Source organism: Erinaceus europaeus, chromosome 14 (genome assembly GCF_950295315.1).
Source record: "Erinaceus europaeus chromosome 14, mEriEur2.1, whole genome shotgun sequence".
Taxonomy (NCBI): Eukaryota; Metazoa; Chordata; class Mammalia; order Eulipotyphla; family Erinaceidae; genus Erinaceus; species Erinaceus europaeus.
Window position 1 is genome coordinate 67,744,430 of NC_080175.1, and position 20,065 is coordinate 67,764,494.

The 20,065-nt window shown below is 45.2% G+C and overlaps 1 protein-coding gene across 3 annotated transcripts in view; it reads left to right on the forward strand.

Annotated features, from left to right (window-relative positions):
* The window catches only part of FNDC3B (fibronectin type III domain containing 3B), a 296,399-nt gene that overhangs the window by 249,468 nt on the left and 26,866 nt on the right, over nt 1–20,065 (forward strand). For 2 of the 3 annotated variants that reach the window (XM_060171958.1, XM_060171959.1), the window contains exons 14-22: nt 1,249–1,335; nt 3,585–3,723; nt 4,916–4,987; nt 6,966–7,084; nt 8,986–9,091; nt 10,888–11,060; nt 11,832–11,954; nt 12,245–12,394; nt 14,335–14,615. In XM_060171958.1, coding sequence (XP_060027941.1) covers nt 1,249–1,335; nt 3,585–3,723; nt 4,916–4,987; nt 6,966–7,084; nt 8,986–9,091; nt 10,888–11,060; nt 11,832–11,954; nt 12,245–12,394; nt 14,335–14,615 — 1,250 coding nt within the window. The remainder of the gene's footprint in view (nt 1–1,248; nt 1,336–3,584; nt 3,724–4,915; nt 4,988–6,965; nt 7,085–8,985; nt 9,092–10,887; nt 11,061–11,831; nt 11,955–12,244; nt 12,395–14,334; nt 14,616–20,065) is intronic. The other variant, XM_007517927.3, reaches the window with a different exon arrangement.

A 20,065-nucleotide genomic window follows, 5' to 3' on the forward strand; every position in this document is an offset into this window, starting at 1 on the left:
GTACATACTAAACTTGCATGCCGGAAGCTTCGTGCTCCAAGGTCTCAGGTTCAGTCCCACCATCATAGGCTGGAGCTGAGTGGTGCTCTGTTCCCTCTCCCCACTCTGTTCCTCTCTGTTTCTCTCCTTCAAATAAACGAATCTTTTTAAAAATGAGAAATGTGTGGTCAGATAGTGGCACACCGAGTAAAGTGCATGTATTACCACGCACAAGAACCCAGGTTCTAACTCCAGGCCCCCACCTGTAGCGGGGGAAACTTTACAAGTGGTGACACAGTGCTGTAGGTCTCTCTCTGTGTCTGTCTCCTTCTCTCTCAGTCTCTTATCTCCTTCCCTCTCAATTTCTCTCTCTCTTTTTTAAAGTTTCTTTTTTTATTTTTTAATTGTCTTTATTTATTTATTGGATAGAGACAGCCAGAAATTGAGAGGAGGAGGATAGACAGAGAGAGACAGAGAAACACCTACAAACCTGCTTCACCACTCGCAAAGCTTTCCCCCTGCAGGTGGGGACCAGGGACTTGAACCCCGGTCCTTGTGCTCTGTAATATGTGCACTCAACCAGGTGTGCCACCACCCGGTCCCTCAATTCCTCTGTCAAAAAAATAAATAAATAAAAGCCACCAGGACTGGTGGATTCATCCTACAGGCACCAAAGCCCCAGCAATAACCCTAATGGCAATACAATTTTTTTTTCCTAAAAAAGAATATGAAATGCCCATTGAGGAAGCAATGTCTGCTCTGTGAAAACAGCCTCTGGTGGCATCTAATCCAAAGAGAGTTTTTAACTTTTTAAGAGAGAGTTGTGCTCATTTCTAATCAACATTCATCTCACACTCAGGTTGAACAGATCCAAGAGAAACTATAATGAGATACAGTATTACTTGTTTCACTTAAAGATAGGGTGCTTGGAATTTTGTTACATTTTTTTTTTTTAACCCCAGCAGCTGTCATACCAGTGGATGGAAGAGCTGATAGAAATAACGCTACCTGTGTGTAGAGGCAGACTAGCAAGAAATGGGCAGGGGTGCTGGACTTGCCGGCATAAGGTCTTACATCCTGTCCCCCGGCACCACATGTACCAGAGTGATGCTCTGATTCTCTCTCGTTAGAAAATGAATGAGTGAATCCTTTTTCAAAAGTCATGCTTGCCAAACCATTAAATACCCAGATTTCTATGGTAACTGATGTCTCTGTGTGTGTGTGTCTCTCTCTCCCTCTCCCTCTCTCCTTCTCTCTCTCTCTTTTCAGGATAACCTTTTCCACCCAAAATACACTGGAGAGGATTTGACCTGCACTGTGAAAAATCTCAGAAGAAGCACACAGTATAAATTCCGGGTGAGTCCATCCTCTTGGCACATTCACCTGAATGTGAAGAAGCTCTTTTACGTGCTACGCAGTTACTGTGTGGGTTTAGCTCGGTGAGTTAGGATTTTAAACTAAAGGGACTGGGTGGTGGTGCGCCTGGTTGAGCACACTCATTACCCTGCAATAGGACCTGGGTTCAAGCCCTCACTCCCTACCTGCAGAAGAGACACTTCATGAATAGTGAAGCAGGGCTGCAGGTGTCTCTCTATCTCCCCCTCCTCTCTCAATTTCTATCTGTCCTAGCCAATCAAATAGAAAGAAGAAAAGAATAGTAATGATGAGTAAATTTTTTTTAAAAATCAATCTTTAAAAAATCAGTCTTTAAAAATAAAATGTTGAAGTGAAATGCACCCACTCTGCTTGGATCTCAGAGCTGCTGGTGTGACGCCCAGCCCTCACTGCGTGCCAGCAGTAGCAGCAGGGCAGCATGGCCCCATGGCCTTACCTGGGAACCCCAGGCCCAGGACTCCCTGCCTCCCACCTGCTGCCTCTCGTCCCAAGAGGACAGCTCTTTCTTCCTCCACTGCCTTTTGCTGCCTCTGCCCATTCCCCTCCCCTCCCCCGCCCATGTAGATTTTCTTTGACATACCTCTCCCCTCACCTCTTGTGGGTGTGGGTGTGTCATTAATCACCCCCAGGCTGCTGTAGGCAAACAGAAGTGAAGGCAGCCCTGCAGTTCCCAACAGAGGAATGGCCAAGGGCAGAAATGGCCTTGGGCCTCCCTTGGGACCACAGGCTTCTCTGACTTGGCCACACCCACGTTGGGGAAGCGGGGGATGTCTTTTGCCTCTATCCTTTCTTCCCTAGTTTGGGGAACAAATGACATTATTTGGCATCTAGTAGTTCAGTTACTCATCAGATTACCTAACCAGAGTATTTGAGAAAAAACATCGTTTCTTCATATATTTATTTATTTATTTGCTTACTTATTTACTTACTTTTTACAAGAGCACTGGTGCAAGGGATTGAACCTGGGACTTTAGAGCCACAGGCATGAGAGTCTCTGCATAATCATTATGCTATCTACTCCTGCCATATATTTATTTTATTTATATATTTATTTATTGACTCCAGGGTTATTGCTGGGGCTCGGTGCCTGCACCACGAATCCACTGCTCCTAGAGACTACTTTTTAAAAAATATTTATTCTCTTGTGTTGCCCTTGTTGTTTTATTGTTGTAGTTATCATTGTTGTTGCCATTGTTAGATAGGACGGAGAGAAATGGAAAGAAGAGGGGAAGACAGAAGGGGGAGAGAAATATAGACCTGCAGACCTGCTTCACCGCTGGGGACTCGAACCGGGACCCTTACACTGGTCTTTGTGCTTTGCGCCACCTGTGCTTAACCTGCTGCACTACCACCCAACTCCCGAGACTACTTTTTTCCTTTTGTTGCCCTTGCTGTTTCATCATTGTTGTAGTTATTACTATTATTATTGACGTCGTCGTTGTTGGATAGGACAGAGAGAAATGGAGAGAGGAGGGGAAGACAAAGAAGGGGAGAGAAAGATAGACACCTGCAAATTTGCTTCACCGCCTGTGAAGCGACTCCCCTGCAGGTGGGGAGCTGGGGGCTGGAACCGGGATCCTCTTTGTGCTCTGTGCCATCTGTGCTCACCCGGCTGCACTACCGCCAACCCCCCATATATTCATTTTAAAAACACCCTTGTTCTGGCTGCATGCTGTGAGAGCATAGCTGTATTGCTAGCATTTGTCCAGCAGGTGGCACCACCTCACTCTTAAATAGTAAGGTGAAGCTTTTTTTATCTGCTCCCTGAGCCCACGCCAAGCACTTTTTGCTTTGTACCTTTTTGGAATGACAGAAATATCTTTATCTCAGACCCATTTTAATTGCTTTGATTTTTAATTAGGTTTTCTTAATGTTTTTGATTTATTTTGATAGGACAGAGAAACTGAGAAAAGGGGGAGATAGAGAGAGACAGACAAATACTGCACTGTTTTATCGCTTGTGAAGTTTCCTCCTTGCAGGTGAGGACCAGGGTCTTGAACCTGGGTCCTTGAGCATGGTAGCAGGAGATCTCAACTGGGTGCACCACCGCCTGGGTCTTCATAGTCAGTCACTGCCTCTGAGTAAATACTTTGTTGGGGAAAGTTGTGTGGACGAGCAGAGGGCTGCCTTGACCTGTCCATCAGCACCTCTACCTGAGCCCTGCTGATGACCAGGTGCTAACACCACCCCCCCCAACCACCACCCTGCAGCTGACTGCATCCACCGTGGAGGGGAGGAGCTGTGCGAGCGAAGTGCTGGTCTGTACAACGAGCCCAGACCGGCCTGGGCCTCCCGCCAGACCCCTCATGAAGGGGCCAGTCACATCTCAAGGCTTCAGCATCAAGTGGGGTAGGTTTTGCTTTTTTTTTTTTCTTTAATAGATTTTGACAAATTGGTTAATCTGATTAGTGGAAGACTAAGGAAAGCAGTGTTTTGTGAGGACGTATTATGTATTTAGAATATTCATGTGAGAGACAGCTTTAAAAAAAAATCCACAAGTGAGTGACATGGATGATTTTTAAGCTTTACTTATTCATTAAGGAGAGTGAGAAAACCAGAGAATCACTGGCACAGGCTTGTCAGGAAACCTCGTGGCTTCAGAGGTCAGTCCAATACTTTGTTCACTGTATCACCTCTCAGGCTGCTAAAGGAGATAATTTTGAGAGAAAATTCTTGCCAGCACAGAGTTCATAGTATGCTAAAACACCCCAGATGTCAGAGACACACCCCCCCACCCCCGGTACTAAGCTGGTCACTCAGCCCCTTCTTGGTGACAGTAATTCCCATCTCTTGCTCTGCTGGACTTGGGATTTATCGTTCACTTCGTGGCAAACTGTGATAAAACAGATTGATTGTACTACAGTACCTTATTTTGCCGCTAAATTTTATATTTCCCTCTTTGTCTCTCAATTTTCTGATCATGATAATGTAAGTGGAATAAAGAAGAGTCAAATCATATCCATATTACATATGTGTATCTAATAAATGCTTCATCTCATATAAAAACCACTAGATATGGAAGAACAGATTTCAGAACTCTCAAAGTAAATTTGTGAATTAGGAGAATTAACTCTGACTTTGAGCCTTGCTCTTGTTTTCACTGCGTCACTGCTAAATCTGACATTGCTAGCTGTAAGAACTAGATAGGCTGATATTATCCAAAGTTTCCTTTGTTTCTCAAACTACGAGTCATATAAAATAATACATTAATCTGGGCCAGGTGGTAGTGTACCTGGTTAAGCGAACAAACACATTACAGTGCATAAGGACATAGGTTCAAGCCCCCTGTCCCTACCTGTAGGGGAAAAGCCTCACAAGTGGTGAAGCAGGGCTGCAGGTGTCTCTCTTTCTCTCCCTTTCTATCTCCCCCTCCTCTCTCAATTTCTCTCTATCTCTATCTAATAAAATCTTTAAAAAGAAAAGAATTTTCATTCAGTCCTGAATGAAGACATTGCAATGCTATATGATCTCACGTGTTCTAAGATTCATCATATAAATCAGTATTCTGTCACTACTAATCACACATGTGCTCACTTTCCAGATCCTCCAAAGGACAACGGTGGTTCAGAAATCCTCAAATACATGCTGGAAATTACTGAGGGAAACTCCGAAGGTGAAGTCTTTGGAAACTATCTTATCCAGATCTAGCAGTGGGCCCTGCTTTCTAATTTGATAAACGTCTTGTATAGTAGTGACAAGCATCCGTTCATTTTCAGGGTAGGGCTTCCCGGTAAACGGTGCCCAGCTACACACTGCTAGTTCTTCAAAAATAGCATCAAAAATCAGGCTTCTTGAAATAGAGATTTTTGTGTTTAATATTATTATTATTATTTGCTGGCTTTAATTTTTTTGGTTTTCCAATTTTTTTGTTTGTTTTCTTTATTTTTTTTAGATATTTTTTAGTATTTATTTATTCCCTTTTGTTGCCCTTGTTGTTTTATTGTTGTAGTTATTATTGGTGTCGTTGTTGGATAGGACAGAGAGAAATGGAGAGAGGAGGGGAAGACAGAGAGGGGGAGAGAGAGATAGACACCTGCAGACCTGCTTCACCGCTTGTAAAGCAACTCCCCTGCAGGTGGGGAGCCAGGGGCTCGAACTAGGATCCTTATACCGGTCCTTGTGCCATGCGCGCTTAACCTGCTGCGCTACCGCCCAACTCCCTTTTTTCTTTATTTTTATTGGGGGATTAATGTTTTACAGTTGACAGTAAATACAATAGTTTGTATATACATAGCAGTTCCCAGTTTTCCACATAGTATTTTTTTCATTTATTTATTTTGTATTTGAAAGGAGAGAAATAGAGAGGGAGAGAGACACCTGTAGCACTGCTTCATGGTGGCTGTAACATCAGGTGGTCCCCTCAGTCACAGGGAGTCACTCACTGTCATTTGTCACCCTCGTGGGCACTCCTTCATTCTCTGCTCAGTGGGGCTCCATGAGAATGGCAGGCCTTTCCCCAGGGGCTCGGCCCTCAGTGGAGGATGTACACTCTGACTCCCCTCACACTCCTGGAAAGCTTCTGCACAGCTTTTTCCTCTGGCCCCTCTCCCACTCTGCCCTCCAGGCCTCACTGTCAGCAAATGCAGCAATGGAATATTAGAGGCAGAGGAGGTGGTGCAATAGCTAGAGCACTGGGCTTGAGAGTGTGAGGTCCCAAGTTCGATCCCCGCCATGGCATGTGCCAGTATGATGCTCTGCTTCTTTTCCTCTCTATCACCTTCTGCCTTTCTTTCTTTCTTTCTTTCTCTCTCTCTCTCTCTCTCTCTCTCTCTCTTCTGTGCAAATAAATCTTCTTTAAAAAGAGAATGGCAATATTAAGTAATCTAGCCAGCACTACTGTTAAAAATGACCTCGTGGGGACTGGGTGGTGGCGCATATGTTACAGTGCTCAAGGACCCGGGTTTGAGACCCCGGTCCCCACCTGTAAGGGGAGAAGCTTTGCAAGTGGTGAAGCAATACTGCAGGTGTCTCTCTTTCTCTCTCCCCTACCATCTCAACTTCTGGCTGTGTCTGTCCAATAAATAAAGATAATAAAAAAAAATTTTTTTTTTAAGTGACCGCGTGGCATTGCGGTGTTGACCATTGCAGAGGCAATGGAAGCAATGGGCTGGGAAGAAAAACCTTTCATTTCGTGAAGCACCAAAGGTTCAGGTTCAATACCCTGCGTCACCATTGGCCAGAGCTGAGTAGGACTCTGGTAAAATGAAAAACAAACAAACAAAAAAGGAAATGGGCAGGCAGAGGAGACAGCATAAATGGTTATGCAAATAGACTCTCATGCCTGAGGCTCCAAAGTCCCAGGTTCACGCCCCCCCCCATATCACCATAAGCCAGAGCTGAGTAGTACGCTGGTGTTTCTCTGTCTCTCTGTCTCTCTCTGTGCATCTCTCTCAAAAAATAAAATAAATTAAAAACAAAAAAGGAAACAGAAGCAGAGCCCTCTGCCTACTTAAAAGTGAATCCCTAAGGCCAGGCGATGCTGGTCCTCAGAGAGCCCCACCACACCCCCCATAGTGAGTTTTCTTGCAGTCTCCTGATGGCAGAGTAAGTCTCTAGGCCAGGCAGGACCTCACTCTGCTCTTGTCTTGCAGCGAGTCAGTGGGAAGTGGCGTACAGCGGGTCGGCCACGGAGCACACCTTCAGCCGCCTGAAGCCGGGCACGCTGTACAGGCTGCGGGTCTGCTGCATCAGCACTGGGGGACACAGCCAGGTGAGCACCCCAGTGACAGGGCCGCTGGGCAGTGGCGGTGGGCTCTATGAACCTGCTCTGGAAAATTAAAAGGGAGGACCAGGCAGTGGCACCCCTGGATGAGCGCACATGTTACAGTGCACAAGGACCCAGGTTCAAGCCCCTGGTCCCCACCTGCAAGGGGAAAGCTTTGTGAGTGGTAAAGCAGGTCTGCAGGTGTCTCTCTCTCCCTATCTCCCCCTTCCCTCTCAATTTCTGACTGTCTCTATACAATAAATAAATAAAGATAATTTTTAAAGTTTATTAAAATAAAGAAAATAGCATGAAAGGCCACTCGGTTTCTGTACATTTGTCTCTGGTTTCTTAGAAAACTTTGGCATGGTCACATCTGATGACTGGACGTAGAGTTTTGTTTGGGGTGTTCTAATAAGGGGGAGCAGAGAAAGGAGGACGGTGGCCGGTGCCTCAGGTATCACCTTCCTGCTCAAGGGCCTTTACTGCCACCTGCTGGCGAGTCGTGCCCACCATGTAAGCCTGTGATGGGCTCCCTCAAGGGCACCTCCCACAGGTGTGTGTTGCCCAGCTTCCGCTACTTATAGGCTGCTAACAGCCTAGGAGTTGGCTTGCAACCACCTGGACTTCTAGGTTTAAAAGAAGCCAGCAGATAGAGAGGATGTTCTCTACAAATCGGGGGGGCGGGGGGGACTGTAACTCCCATCAGGACATGAGTGGCAAAATGGGTAGAAACGTCTTCACTAGAAAGACCTTTGACACAGTGCTGTGACTCGTGGCCAGAGAGAGTGATGGAGTCAGCTTGACTATCCCACCATATGTCAGCCCTCGGGGACCCAGTTTGGATCATCATCCTGGCCCCAGTGAGGGTTTCTGTGTTTCTTCCTCTCCCCTCGGGGCCAGGGGGTTATGGCGTCCACCGTGCCCTGGAACATGTGGGCAGATACCTGCTGTGCACCCCTGCTTAGGAATAAGATGAACTTGGCAGAGCTGCAGGGCTCTGCCTTATATCCTCTTGTCCCAACTGGGGCCCACTTCTGCACCGCCAGCCTCACACCCCCAGAGCCCTCGAAAAGAAGGCTGACCTTGTCTAGCCGCCACCAAACTGGCTGGCTAGTTGAAGTCGGACTTGGCCGAGTAATACTGACTCGATTTGCTATTTTGCTACACTCTGTGTGAATGGTTGCCACGTGTGGTGCCATCTGAAGGATCTCATCCAGCGATTGTCATGTGTTCTCTTTGCTCATGTAGGGCCTTTCCATTGGGGTAGGGGTGAAATGCATGCGTTTGAAGCATAACACGCATCTCTGTGAATCTGACCTCAGAAGGCATTTTTTTACCGGTATCAAATGAAGCAAATTATCCTGCTCAAGCACAATGATAATTCTGCTTTTTAAAAATACATGATTGCGGCGGGAGTCAGGCAGTAGCACACATGGCGCAAAGCGCAAGGACCATTTAGGATCCCGGTTCAAGCCCCCGGCTCCTCACCTGCAGGGGAGTCGCTTCACAGGCAGTGAAGCAGGTCTTCAGGTGTCTCTCTGTCTCTCTTCCTCTCTATCTCCCCCGTCTCTCTCAATTTCTCTCTGGCTCTATCCAATAACAAATAAAAAAATTGAGAAAAATTTTTTTAAAATTACATGATTGCAGGTGCGAGAGATAGCAAGATGGTGATACAGAGACTCATGCCTGAGGCTTCAAAGTCCCAGGATCAGTCCCCAGCACCACCATAAACCAGAGCTGAGCATTGCTCTGGTAAGAAATGTGATGATGATGATGGTGGTGATTATGATTAAATCAGGACGTGTTCAGTGGGCAGCCCCCACTAGGGAAGCAATTATTGGTGCACGTTGAGGCCTAGGGCTGCTCATAGTGACTAAGGTTGTATTCTCTTTGCTGTCTCCCTGCAGTGTTCTGAAAGCCTGCCTGTCCGCACACTGAGCATTGCTCCAGGTCAGTGCCGGCCACCGAGGGTCTTGGGGAGACCTAAGCACAAGGAAGTCCACTTAGAGTGGGGTGAGTGAACCCCATCTTCCCATTGGCAGTGATCACTTCACCCCTGGAAACTGTGTCCCAGGGTTCCTAAAGCTCCCTCGCTGATTTGCAGTCTTACTCCAGAAGGCGTTTTCTTTCCCTTGGAAATATCTGTGCTTGTCTGTTGGTTTGTGGGCTTGAGCTTTTGTCCTCTCGCTGTGCCCAGCACCTGCCCAGGCCTTACGGTGCTTCCCAGGGTGTTTGTCCCCTGCCCGTCCTCCATCCTTGGCAAAGAACATGGCAGAAGGACTTTGCTAGAGGATAACTGGGAGCAGTCAGCCTTCCTCTGGCATTTTTCAGCTGCATTCAGAGAAGGAAAACTGCACAGATTGGAGGTGAAGCTTGGGCTTTGCTGCTCTGGTAGCACCAGCTCAGGCTCCGCTGGCAACTTCCATCATGCAGACCTGCAGGTGTCCCACAGGACTCTTCCTGGGGCAGTTTCCTCACCGCCTCTGTCAGAGCCTGACACATCGCCACTCAGTCTGTGAGGTACCCTGGGCTCACTTCTGACATACACAAGAGTTCATTTCCTAGCTGAAGAAAACACAAGTTAGTGGCCACCTTCCTTCCCACCCTCTTGGCACAAGTGGCCATCCAAGTGGTTTTGGTCAGTGGGCTTAGAAACTGCTCCTTCTGCCCAGGAGTCCACTGACAACCCAAACAAGTCATACTCTCTGTGTACTGAAAAGAAATAACCTGTTAAGCTTGTTGCTGTGAGCTTCTATGAGAAAGTCAGTGACTGTATAAAGGGGCATGAGGCATTGAGTTTTTAGGTTCCAGAATTTTCTGGATGCAAGAATGCAGCTTGGGGGCTGGGTAGTGGGACACCTGGTTGAACACGCATACAGTGCACAAGGACCTGGGTTCAAGTCCCCACTACCCACCTGCATGAGGAAATCTTCACAAGTTGTGAAGCAGCATTGCAGGTATCTGCCTCTCTCCCCCAATATATCCCTTTTCCTCTAGATTTCTGGCTATGTCTGCCAAATAAATAAAAGACTAAAAAATAATAATACAGCCTGGTCAGCAAAGTCAATGCCCCTTCCTGGTAGACTGCCTCCTCTCCCAGCCTGAGAACCCATAACATTCAGAATCCTCTTCTATTAGGGGCAGTATGACCAAGTTCTCTCCCCACATGACTGTAGATTCATCATACACAAACTCACAAAGAATTGAGAAAGCATGATTTTCAGGAATTTTTAAGCTTTATTCAGGACAATTAAGAACACACACATGTTAGAGTACACATGAGCAGACAGAAAGAGAAAAGCTACGCCCAGAACAGCAGCTTATAAACTCCCAAGCCCCGTCTTCACTTCCTTCTAAGGCCAACCCATACATTTCCCCTTGTAACATTTATTTTCTTCCCCAACGGCATGGGAAAGGTTGTGCTCGGGAACATGTGTTCCAGTGGTGCAGCATTGTCTGTGTGCCCCCCAGTTTCTCCTTATCCATTCACCTAACTCAACACTCTGACTTAATACTTGCACATTCTAGAGCCTGCCTACCTACCTTCTTTCCTTCCTTCCTTCCTTCCTTGGCCTCACACTGGAAGGATAACTGTGATTTGGGGACTGTCCCATTAATGTGCTTAGAGGGCCTTTCCTGGGGATGCACACGGCCTGTGGCTAGACATACTCTCTGCCAAATTTGGGGCCACAGCAGCTTCTTTAGGGAGAAGCCATGGGGATGCGCTGCACACAGGAGGGAGCATTGGGCATGAGGTAGCTGGCAGGAAATCCTGGGCTCCCCTGAGGTGCGGGTCTTCTCCCTGACAGATGTCCCCCCGGCGGAGAGTGGCAACGAGGTGTCTGAGTACAGCGTGGAGATGACAGAACCTGAGGACGTGGCCTCCGAGGTATACCATGGGCCTGCACTTGAGTGCACCGTGGGCAGCCTGCTTCCAGGGACTGTATACCGTTTCCGGGTCCGGGCCTTAAACGACGGAGGGGTGAGTGAGGCTTCCCAGCTAGGTCAGGCTAGGGGCATGTTGCTCACTAGCTCCGCCCCCACGAGTACTGCGGCAGTTCCCATCCAGCTGGGGGTTTTTGAGTTTTTTAGGGGGGGGTGGATTGGAGCGGGTGGGGTGGTGTTTCATTCTGATTTACAAAAGTACATGATGACAGGAATATAATACCACACCATTCCCACCACCAGACTTCTGTGTCCCATTCCATCCATTGGAAGTATCAGTAGTTCTCCCAAGGTCACAGATGTGGACTGACTCTTATAAATGTCTATATTTATGTATATTTGCCCTTTTTTTTTTCTCCTCCTGTGGTCCTACCTTCTTTTCCTTTCTAAGTCACACCTACAACTATTGCTACTTCCGAATGTCCTTATTTTATGATCCTCTTCTCTCTCTGGGTCCATCAGGACCCAGAGAGAGAAGAGGATGATAAAATAAATTTCAGAGCCCTCTGGTCATCTCCCTCTAACACTTCTCTCCCTCTGGGAGTATGGACCACAGTTCCTTTTTTGAGGAGCAGAAGGTGGACGGTCTGGCATCTATAATTGCTTCTCTGATGGCCATGGACGTTGGCAAGTCTATCCAGCCGGGCTTGGGATTTTTGATGCTTTTGTATTTGCATTTCAAATATGTTGAAAAACATGAAAAGCCTTGTTTTGTTTTTTAAATGAATGAATGAGCTTTTTAAAAGGAGAGCCACCTAGCCCATATGTGACTGCGCATACTAACCAGCATATGTGTCCCCTCTTTCAGTATGGTCCCTATTCTGACATCTCAGAAATCACTACAGCTGCAGGGCCCCCGGGGCAGTGCAGGCCACCTGTTGTTTCTTTCACGCCTGATGGATGTGTCCTCGTGAGCTGGGAGGTAAGCCAGGTCCGTGCTTTGTAGCAGGTCTGTTCCTCTTACTTTATCTGTGCCCCCCCGACCCCCCACCAACCACCCCCAAACATACCCCATGGAAAAAGTAGCCCACCAAGAATGGCAGGTGGCTTTTTGCACATTCCATACCCTTGGCACAGTGTGATGACTCATTGCAAGCGGGGGGCCAGAGTGTAGAGAGATGACCTGTCTCCCTCAGGTCTCCCTAGAGCAGCTCTTTCCCTAGTCACTTAGCCTTCTCAGTGAAGTGACTCCCCCACCCCGGGTTTCTGCTCCCCACCCAGAGTCCTGACGGCTCCGGTGCTGACATCTCAGAGTACAGGCTGGAGTGGGGAGAAGATGAAGAGTCCTTAGAGCTTGTTTATCACGGGGCGGATGCTGGCTTCGAAATCCGGGACCTGCTGCCCGCCGCACAGTACTGCTGTCGGCTACAGGTGGGTCAGAAGGAGGTGGGTCATTTTGGAAAGGACGGCCGTGAGGCCTTACTCAAGCAGGACACGTGGGGCCTGGGTAAGATGCACAGAGTGCCTTGCATTAAGGACCCAGGTTCAAATCCCCAGGCCCCAGGGAAACTTCTCTCTCTCTCTCTCCCTTCCCTCCATCCCTCATTCCCTCAGCCTCTCTTGATTCTTACTCCATATCAAGAAAAACACTGGCTGTCAGGAGCAGTGGAGTCATTATGCAAGCACTGAGTCCCAGCAATAACATTAGTGGGGTGAGGGGAAAAAAAAACTAAAAGCAAGGGGAAAAAATCAAGCAATTTCAGTTTTTGGTATTTATTTTTCATCATTTTTCTTTCTTTTTTTTTTCTTCTTGTTTGTGGAGGGGCAGGTGGTGGAGCACCTAATAGTGCTCACACATCACCATGAGTTCAGACCCAGGTTCAAGCCCCTGCTCTCCACCTGCAGGGGGAAGCCTCGTAAGCCGTGAAGCAGGGCTACAGGGATCTCTCCCTCTTAATTTCTGTCACTGTCATAAAAAGAAAGTGGGAAAAAAGTGACTTCCAGGAGTGATAGATTCATCATGAACTCACCAAGCTCCATGGATAACCCCAGTGGCAATTAAAAAATGACTCGAAGCCAGTTAGTGGTGCACCTCGTTGAGCACACGTTACAATGCAGGAGGAGACGGGTTCAAGTCCCCGGTCCTCACCTACAGGGAGGAAGCTTCACAAGTGGTGAAGCAGGGCTGCAGGTGTCTCTCTGCCTCTCTCCCTTTCTGTCTCCCCTCTTCCTCTCAATTTCTCTCTATCTAATAAATAAATAAAGTTAATTTAAAAATTAATAAATTAATAAACGATGGTGTCCAGGACTAACATGGTAGAGCTCCTCAGGGAAGGAGTCTGCTGTCTGCACCCCCAACCCCGCACATGCCAGCTGTTACACTAAGCCAAAAAACAAATCTTTGCATAATTTTTGACTAATCTGTATTGCATTACAGGACTCATCTCTCCTACCCAAGGAATATCAATAGGATTGATTACATGTCTGCTTCTATTCAAGAGTAGAGAGAAAATATAATCAAGTAAATTTGGCTCATAGCCTAGTCCCCAAAGAGCAAGAATAGCCAGGGTCCTGCTTTTATTTGACGGGAAAAATCGTTTCTCCCCACTTGGTAAAGCTTTGTTATCGCGAGCTAACAAGGTTGTTGTTTTGTCTGTTTTCTTTCTATTTATTCAATAACATTTCTGGGCCATGGCTTTGTACCAGGGCATCCGTAGATGTGTTTGTTTATCCATCCATTCTGGATAGTGACAAAAATTGAGAGAAAGGGAGAGGGAAAGACAGGCCTACATCCCTGCTTCAGCACTCATAAAGCCTCCCTCCTGTAGGTGGGGGCGGGGGCTTGTATCTGGAACCTTGGTCATGGTAACATGTGCGCTCTGCTGAGTGCACCATTGCCCATCCCCTCAGGACATCAGTAGAGCTAAACTTCAGTTACTGAACTCCAGACTCACTTTTTCCTCAACATCAGAACCTGAGTTATTCGATCTCACTTGGTGCATCCTCCTCTCTGAAGGACTTGTAGAATGCTTGTCTTTATGATGCAGGGCGCTTTCGACAAAATGTAAACTGAAATAGGGTGGGCAGATATGCAGTGTGACTTTAAGATGGTTTTTCCCAAGAGATGATGATAATGATGTTATTTTTGCTTCACTAACAAAACAAAAAACAAACAGACAAACAAAAAAGCTATGACTGGCTTTTTTCTTTTTGCGGGGGGGGGGGGATGTTCATTAGATTTAAGTGAATTTTTAAAATTTATTTGTATTTCTAAAACCAATTTATGGTGACTTTATTTTATTGGGTGAATCCTAGCATGGGAGCATTTGAATCTGCTGACAGGGTGATGTGGACTGGTTTTTGCTTTGCAGGCTGTCAATCAAGCTGGAGCAGGACCATACAGTGAGCTCGTTGTCTGTCAGACGCCAGCCTCTGCCCCAGACCCTGTCTCCACGCTCTGTGTCCAGGAGGAGGAGACCCTTAGCACCTCGCCCGACTCGCCTTCCGTGTGCCTTGTCCTGAACTGGGAAGAGCCGTGCAATAATGGGTCAGAAATCCTGGCGTACAATATTGATCTTGGAGATGCCAGCATAACCGTGGGCAACACCACCACCCACATCATGAAGGACCTCCTTCCAGAAACCACCTACCGGTGAGTGCGGAAAAGCTGTCGTAAAGCCCACGGACACACAGCCTGTTGAGACCACAGGCCCTTTGGGTCCTAAAGGTCAAATGGGTGAATCTGACCTATTCCTAATATTTAAGAGAACCAAACACAAATATTAGCTTCATCCTTTATGAATTAGTTGTGAAGATATGTGATTCCCATCCCCTGAGGGAATGTCAGCTTCATGCAGTCCCTCCACCCTGACCTCTTGAAATCTACTTTGCTTTGCATTTGTAATGTGACTTATATGTGGCCACCATGAGCTCACGTACCTCTGAAGCAGGGCCACGCTGCCATTCTTCTGATCACCCCAGAACATCCAGTGTATCACAAAGCAAGAGCAGAAGCTGGCACTGTGGATCTCATTAGGGGCCAGAGGAGAGACTCACCACGGTGCACAACAGCAATAATAGAAATAGACTCTGATGGTGGAGAGGATAGAGAAGGTGACAGAGAAAGCCTTGCTAGTGAAGACAGGCTTGGTGGAAGGAGATGGCTTGGTATTACAAGATGAGAAGCCACCCCAGCTCTGAGTCTACCAAATCCTAGTCAGCACTAGTGGGTTTAGATCACTTTTCCTTTGCAAATGTTCTCCAAGTCAGTGTTACGCATAAAAGCCTGCATCTTTCATTTGGCAAAGTGTGGGCTCCCCTAGGTGAGCTGTCTACTGCCCGTGTCTCTTGTTCTAAATATCATTTAGTCTCTCTCTCTCTCTATTCAAACTTATACACAGATTCAGTTTTAAACTCAATTCTAAACCTAAAAGTAATGCCTTTAAAAACAGTATTGTAATTCCAACCAAACTGTGGCCAATAGGAAATTCTCGAAAAAGCCAAAGAGAAGGAGCCATTAAGCATTCCTTTTGTCAGTCTAGGTTTGTGATAGAGGCATATAATTCTCTTCAAGCAAGAGAGAAATAATAAACCCAGTGTGTGAACAATGTGTCATTACTGAAGATTTAAAAAAAAAAAATCATACAAAAGAAGCAAGTCCTTTATCCAAGTCTTATGGTTTAGAATGTTTGGTTTTTCACATTTTTATCTAGAACATAATGATCTGTTTGTTCACTTATATTTTAACCAATTTAAGGGACAGAAAAAAAAAAAACAAGGTGAGCTGTAAGTTGACTGGAGCAAAACTACACGTCTAATTCCTGGAAATATTCATTCTGTATTTCACTGTAATTATTGCAGTTGTATTTTTAAAATCTGAAAAAACAAGACAAAAGTCAGAGAGAAAGGGAAGGTAGAGAAAGAGACACCTGAAGCCCTGTTTCACCACACACACAGCTAACCCCCTGCAGATGGGGACCAGGGGCTTGAACCCAGGTCCTTGGGTATTGTAACATGTGTGCCACCACCCAGCCCCAAGAGTTCTGTTCCTTGGTGGCCTCTGAAATGAGCCACACCCCAGACTGCCCTGAGCAGAGGGAGCTTGTCTCCTTCCTGGCTTTCTGCACGGAGCAGTTAGGCAGCTGCCTGGGATCACTTTTGGAGGCAACCTCATTATATGTCTGACTCACACTGAGCTGGCAAACAACTAAAACTTAAGGTGGACTGATGAGGTTGATTTGTTATGTTCTTTTATGGTTTGTTTTTTTGTTCTGTTTTTGCTAGATAAAATGGGGATGAAAATAGCGCCCGTTGAGGCCTTGTTATTTGTCAGGCGCTACATTTGTCTGCCCAGAAGTGAATCACAAATCACCTCGTCCTGACAAGATGAGGAGGCAAGCTGTGTGTGGTGCAGAAGTAACCGGCTGGAGCCAGTCCTTTACCATGATCCTAATCCTTTGTTCTCTGGCCTCAGGCATGTTTGCTAAACTCTTGGGGACTCAGTCTTTGGGTCTGTAAAATGGAAACAGTAACTTGGACTATTTAATAGAATATTTCTAGTAACACTTCAGGCAGCTCATCTGGGACCTGTCACATATTAGGAAAACACCAATGTCAGTATTCAGAGGGGAAGAGATGGGTTGGTCTGTGACCAGATTATGGGCAAAGGTGACTGTGCAAATAAATCCAGCATTGTTCCCTAACTGCTGGGAGGCACTGGATGGGGTTTGTTTTTCATGAGACAGGCATGGCACTGGTATCCAAAGATTGTCAGGAAAGGGAACTCAGTTGAAGAAAAGGATGAATTAGACTATCTGATCTAACTCGGGCTACCTTCCAGAAGGCCTTTTCTGAATCTTCCCCTCCTCTCTCGATTTCTCTCTGTCCTTTCCAACAACAATGACATCAATATCAACAACAACAATAATAACTGCTACAACAATAAAACAGCAAAGGCAACAAAGGGGAATAACTAACTAAATAAATAAACATTTTTTTAAAAAGAGAGAGAGAGCTAGGAAAGAAAGAAAGAGAGATAAAGGAAGGAAGAAAACTTCAAGTTCAGGTCTGGGATTAACTTTAAAAAATTTTGAAGTCAGGTTTTTTTTGTTTTTTTTTTTCTCTGTAGTGACTTCTTGGAGCTGTTCTTCCTGTTGGTGTTTGTTCATTACCCTGTGTGAGTGCTTACTGAATTAGGGAATTATTTCCACTTACTGCATTTTTAAAATAAAGCAAATGGTAGCACCCTTCTTTCAACTTGTGTAGTTTCCTAGAGTTATGAATATTTGCACCAGTATGCAAGAAGACATGACCTCATCGACTTTTATCAGTTTCTCAGCCTTATCTCAAATCCAAGGGTTCATTTTATCATTAAAACTAATTAAACTAGGTTGAGTGCTTCAGATACATGGGGGGGGCAGTTTTTCACACAGTTACATCTAATTATATGTGTTTTTGCTAAAATGTAGGGCCGTCGAAAGTGAGTATCTAAAATACTAGGTAGTTGATTCCAGGGCCAAATCTGTTTAAATAATGTGAAAACAAATGTGTTGACTCTTCTGAATCTCTGTGTCACTGGCAAGAGTCAATGGCTGTTGAGTGGGAAATGTGGCTCAAAATGAAATGCCCTTGTGCCTGGAGTTGCAGCTGTATGTGGCCCATATTATGTTGTTGATGAGAAGATGAGGTACCACAGTGCACTGAGCCTTTGAACCAGATGACTAAGAGGCTATTATCATCATTATCATCATCATCATTATTATCATTTAACAGGATGGAAATTGACAAATGGAGGAAGGGAGGGAAAGAGAGAGAGAGAGAGGGAGAGAGGCCTGCATATAGTTTCACCTCTCATGAAGCTTCTCCTCTGCAGATAAGAAGTGAGGGTGCTCAAACCCAGGCCTTTGCTCCTGGTAGTGTGTGCAGTCGACGGGTGCATCACTGCCCAGCTAGCCCTTAAAGGATTATTTTGTAGCGGTGGTAGTGTGTCTCTGTCTTTGATATTTAATGCTGTGATTGCTTGCCTACCAATTGTTCCTCAGGAAAACCTTAGAGAAACATAAGGAAAGTGGTTCAGAAGGTAGTGACCAGAGTTTGCATGGCGTCAGTGTCCAGCACTGCATATTCAGAGTGGCCCTGATATCTCTGTCTCTGTCTCTCTTTCTCTCTCACACTAAAAACACATTTTTTTAAAAAAGCTCTGCTGTTATAGATACGAGAAACTCAGTATCTATCAAATTGCTATGAAGATTTTGGGGAAATAAGTGGATGTACCAAAGAAATCATAAAACAAATCTACATTTATTTTTGAATCTTGAAATGTGTATCTTCAACTCTTTTTTTTTGCAATTATTATTCTTACAAGTCACTCAGATCTCTTAGCATATTTTTTCATGTATAGAACTATCCTGAGAAACCCTAACATCCCTTTGTTAACTAAAGCAGCTAAGGCATTACTAAATCACTGCTAAGAAAGTAGGTAAGAATAAAAATCACTTAATTAATAGAAAAATAGGGTAGCTAAGGACCATTTGGACTGCACTGAGCAATAATGGTAGGATCTCCTTGGAGTGAAAGTGAGCTCAACTCCAAAGGACAGTGGACAGACAGATGGACAAACCATCTGATGTCTGAGTTCTTGAATGCCCTATTTCTAGAGTAAAGGGAAAGAGTGGTGGTTTGGATACCAGAGGACCTTAATTTAATCCCTATAGGTAAAGTAGTCGGTCGTACCACTGAAAAAGGACTGAGGCTTGAGTTAATCCTCTTGTCCTGATAGAAAAGAGGATATAGCAGCCTCTACTAACATAGCAAACAGGTTTTAGAAAAGATATTTTCTCTCCAGTTGCCAAAAAGCTCTTCCTTCCCAATCACAGAGGGGGAAAACTCTTATATTAATACTATAAGACTGTTTTGCAAGGCTTGAGCTTAGGGGAAAAGGAAGAGTTTATTTTAATCTTTCAGTGTTACACTGAGAATTACACAGCCTTATCTGTACATAACTTGATGTGGCCTCTAGAATAATAGAATCTGGGAAATGTAAGACTCCTATTACAATATAATTTTTTTTTGCACTTTGTCAGATATAAGTATTTGCCACATTCCGAACTGGGAGTCAGATATTCATTTTGAGATGATTATAAACAGAGCTGCTATAAACATGTGTATGCTTCTATATGGTCATCAATTTTTTTCTAGCATAACAATCAAGAAGTGGGATTGCTAGGTCATATGATAAGTGTGTATTAAACTTTATAAGAAAATTGTTTGCCCTGTGGCTATACCATTTCAACTTCTCAGCAGCAAAGTATGAGAGTTCTTTTGCTTCTTACCCTGGGAAGCCTGGTGCTAAATGTTATTTATTTTGGTCATTTTAATAGGAGCCTAATGCTATCTCATTATAATTCTAATTTGCATTTTCATAATAGTTAATGTTGAACGCTCTCCGTATGTGTATCTGCTGTGTGTCTGTTCTCTTTGGTAGAATGTTTTCTTCTAGTCTTTTCATGCAGTTTTTAATTAGGTTGATTTTCCTAACTACTGGGAATTGTACAAAGGTCTATATACATCCTGAGTATTTCTTTATCAGATACAGAATTTGCACATATTTTCCCCCAGTCTATAGCTTGTGTTCATTATAGTACAAAAGTTTTTAATTTTAACAAAGGTCAGCCTTTCAGTGTTTTCCTTTTATGAACCTTGCTTTTCACATGCCTAAGAATGCTTCACCTAAATTTAGGTAAAACATATTTTCTCCTTGGAGGCCAGGAGGTGGTGCACCTGTTTAAGTGCACATAGTACTATGTACAAGGACCCGCACAAGGACCCAGGTTCAAGCCCCGTTCTCCACCTGCAGGTGGAAAGCTTCACAAGTAGTGAAGCAGATCTGCAGGTATCTGTCTTTCTCACGCTCTCTCTAACTCCTGCTCCCCTCTCAATTTCTCTCTGTCCTACCAAACAAAATAGGGGAGAAAAAGGGGAAAATGACCACCAGGAGTGGTGGTTTCATCATGCTGGCACTGAGTTCCAGTGACTGGAGGCAAAAACAAAAACAAAAACAGGGAGTCGGGCGGTAGTGCAGCAGGTTAAACGCAGATGGCGTGA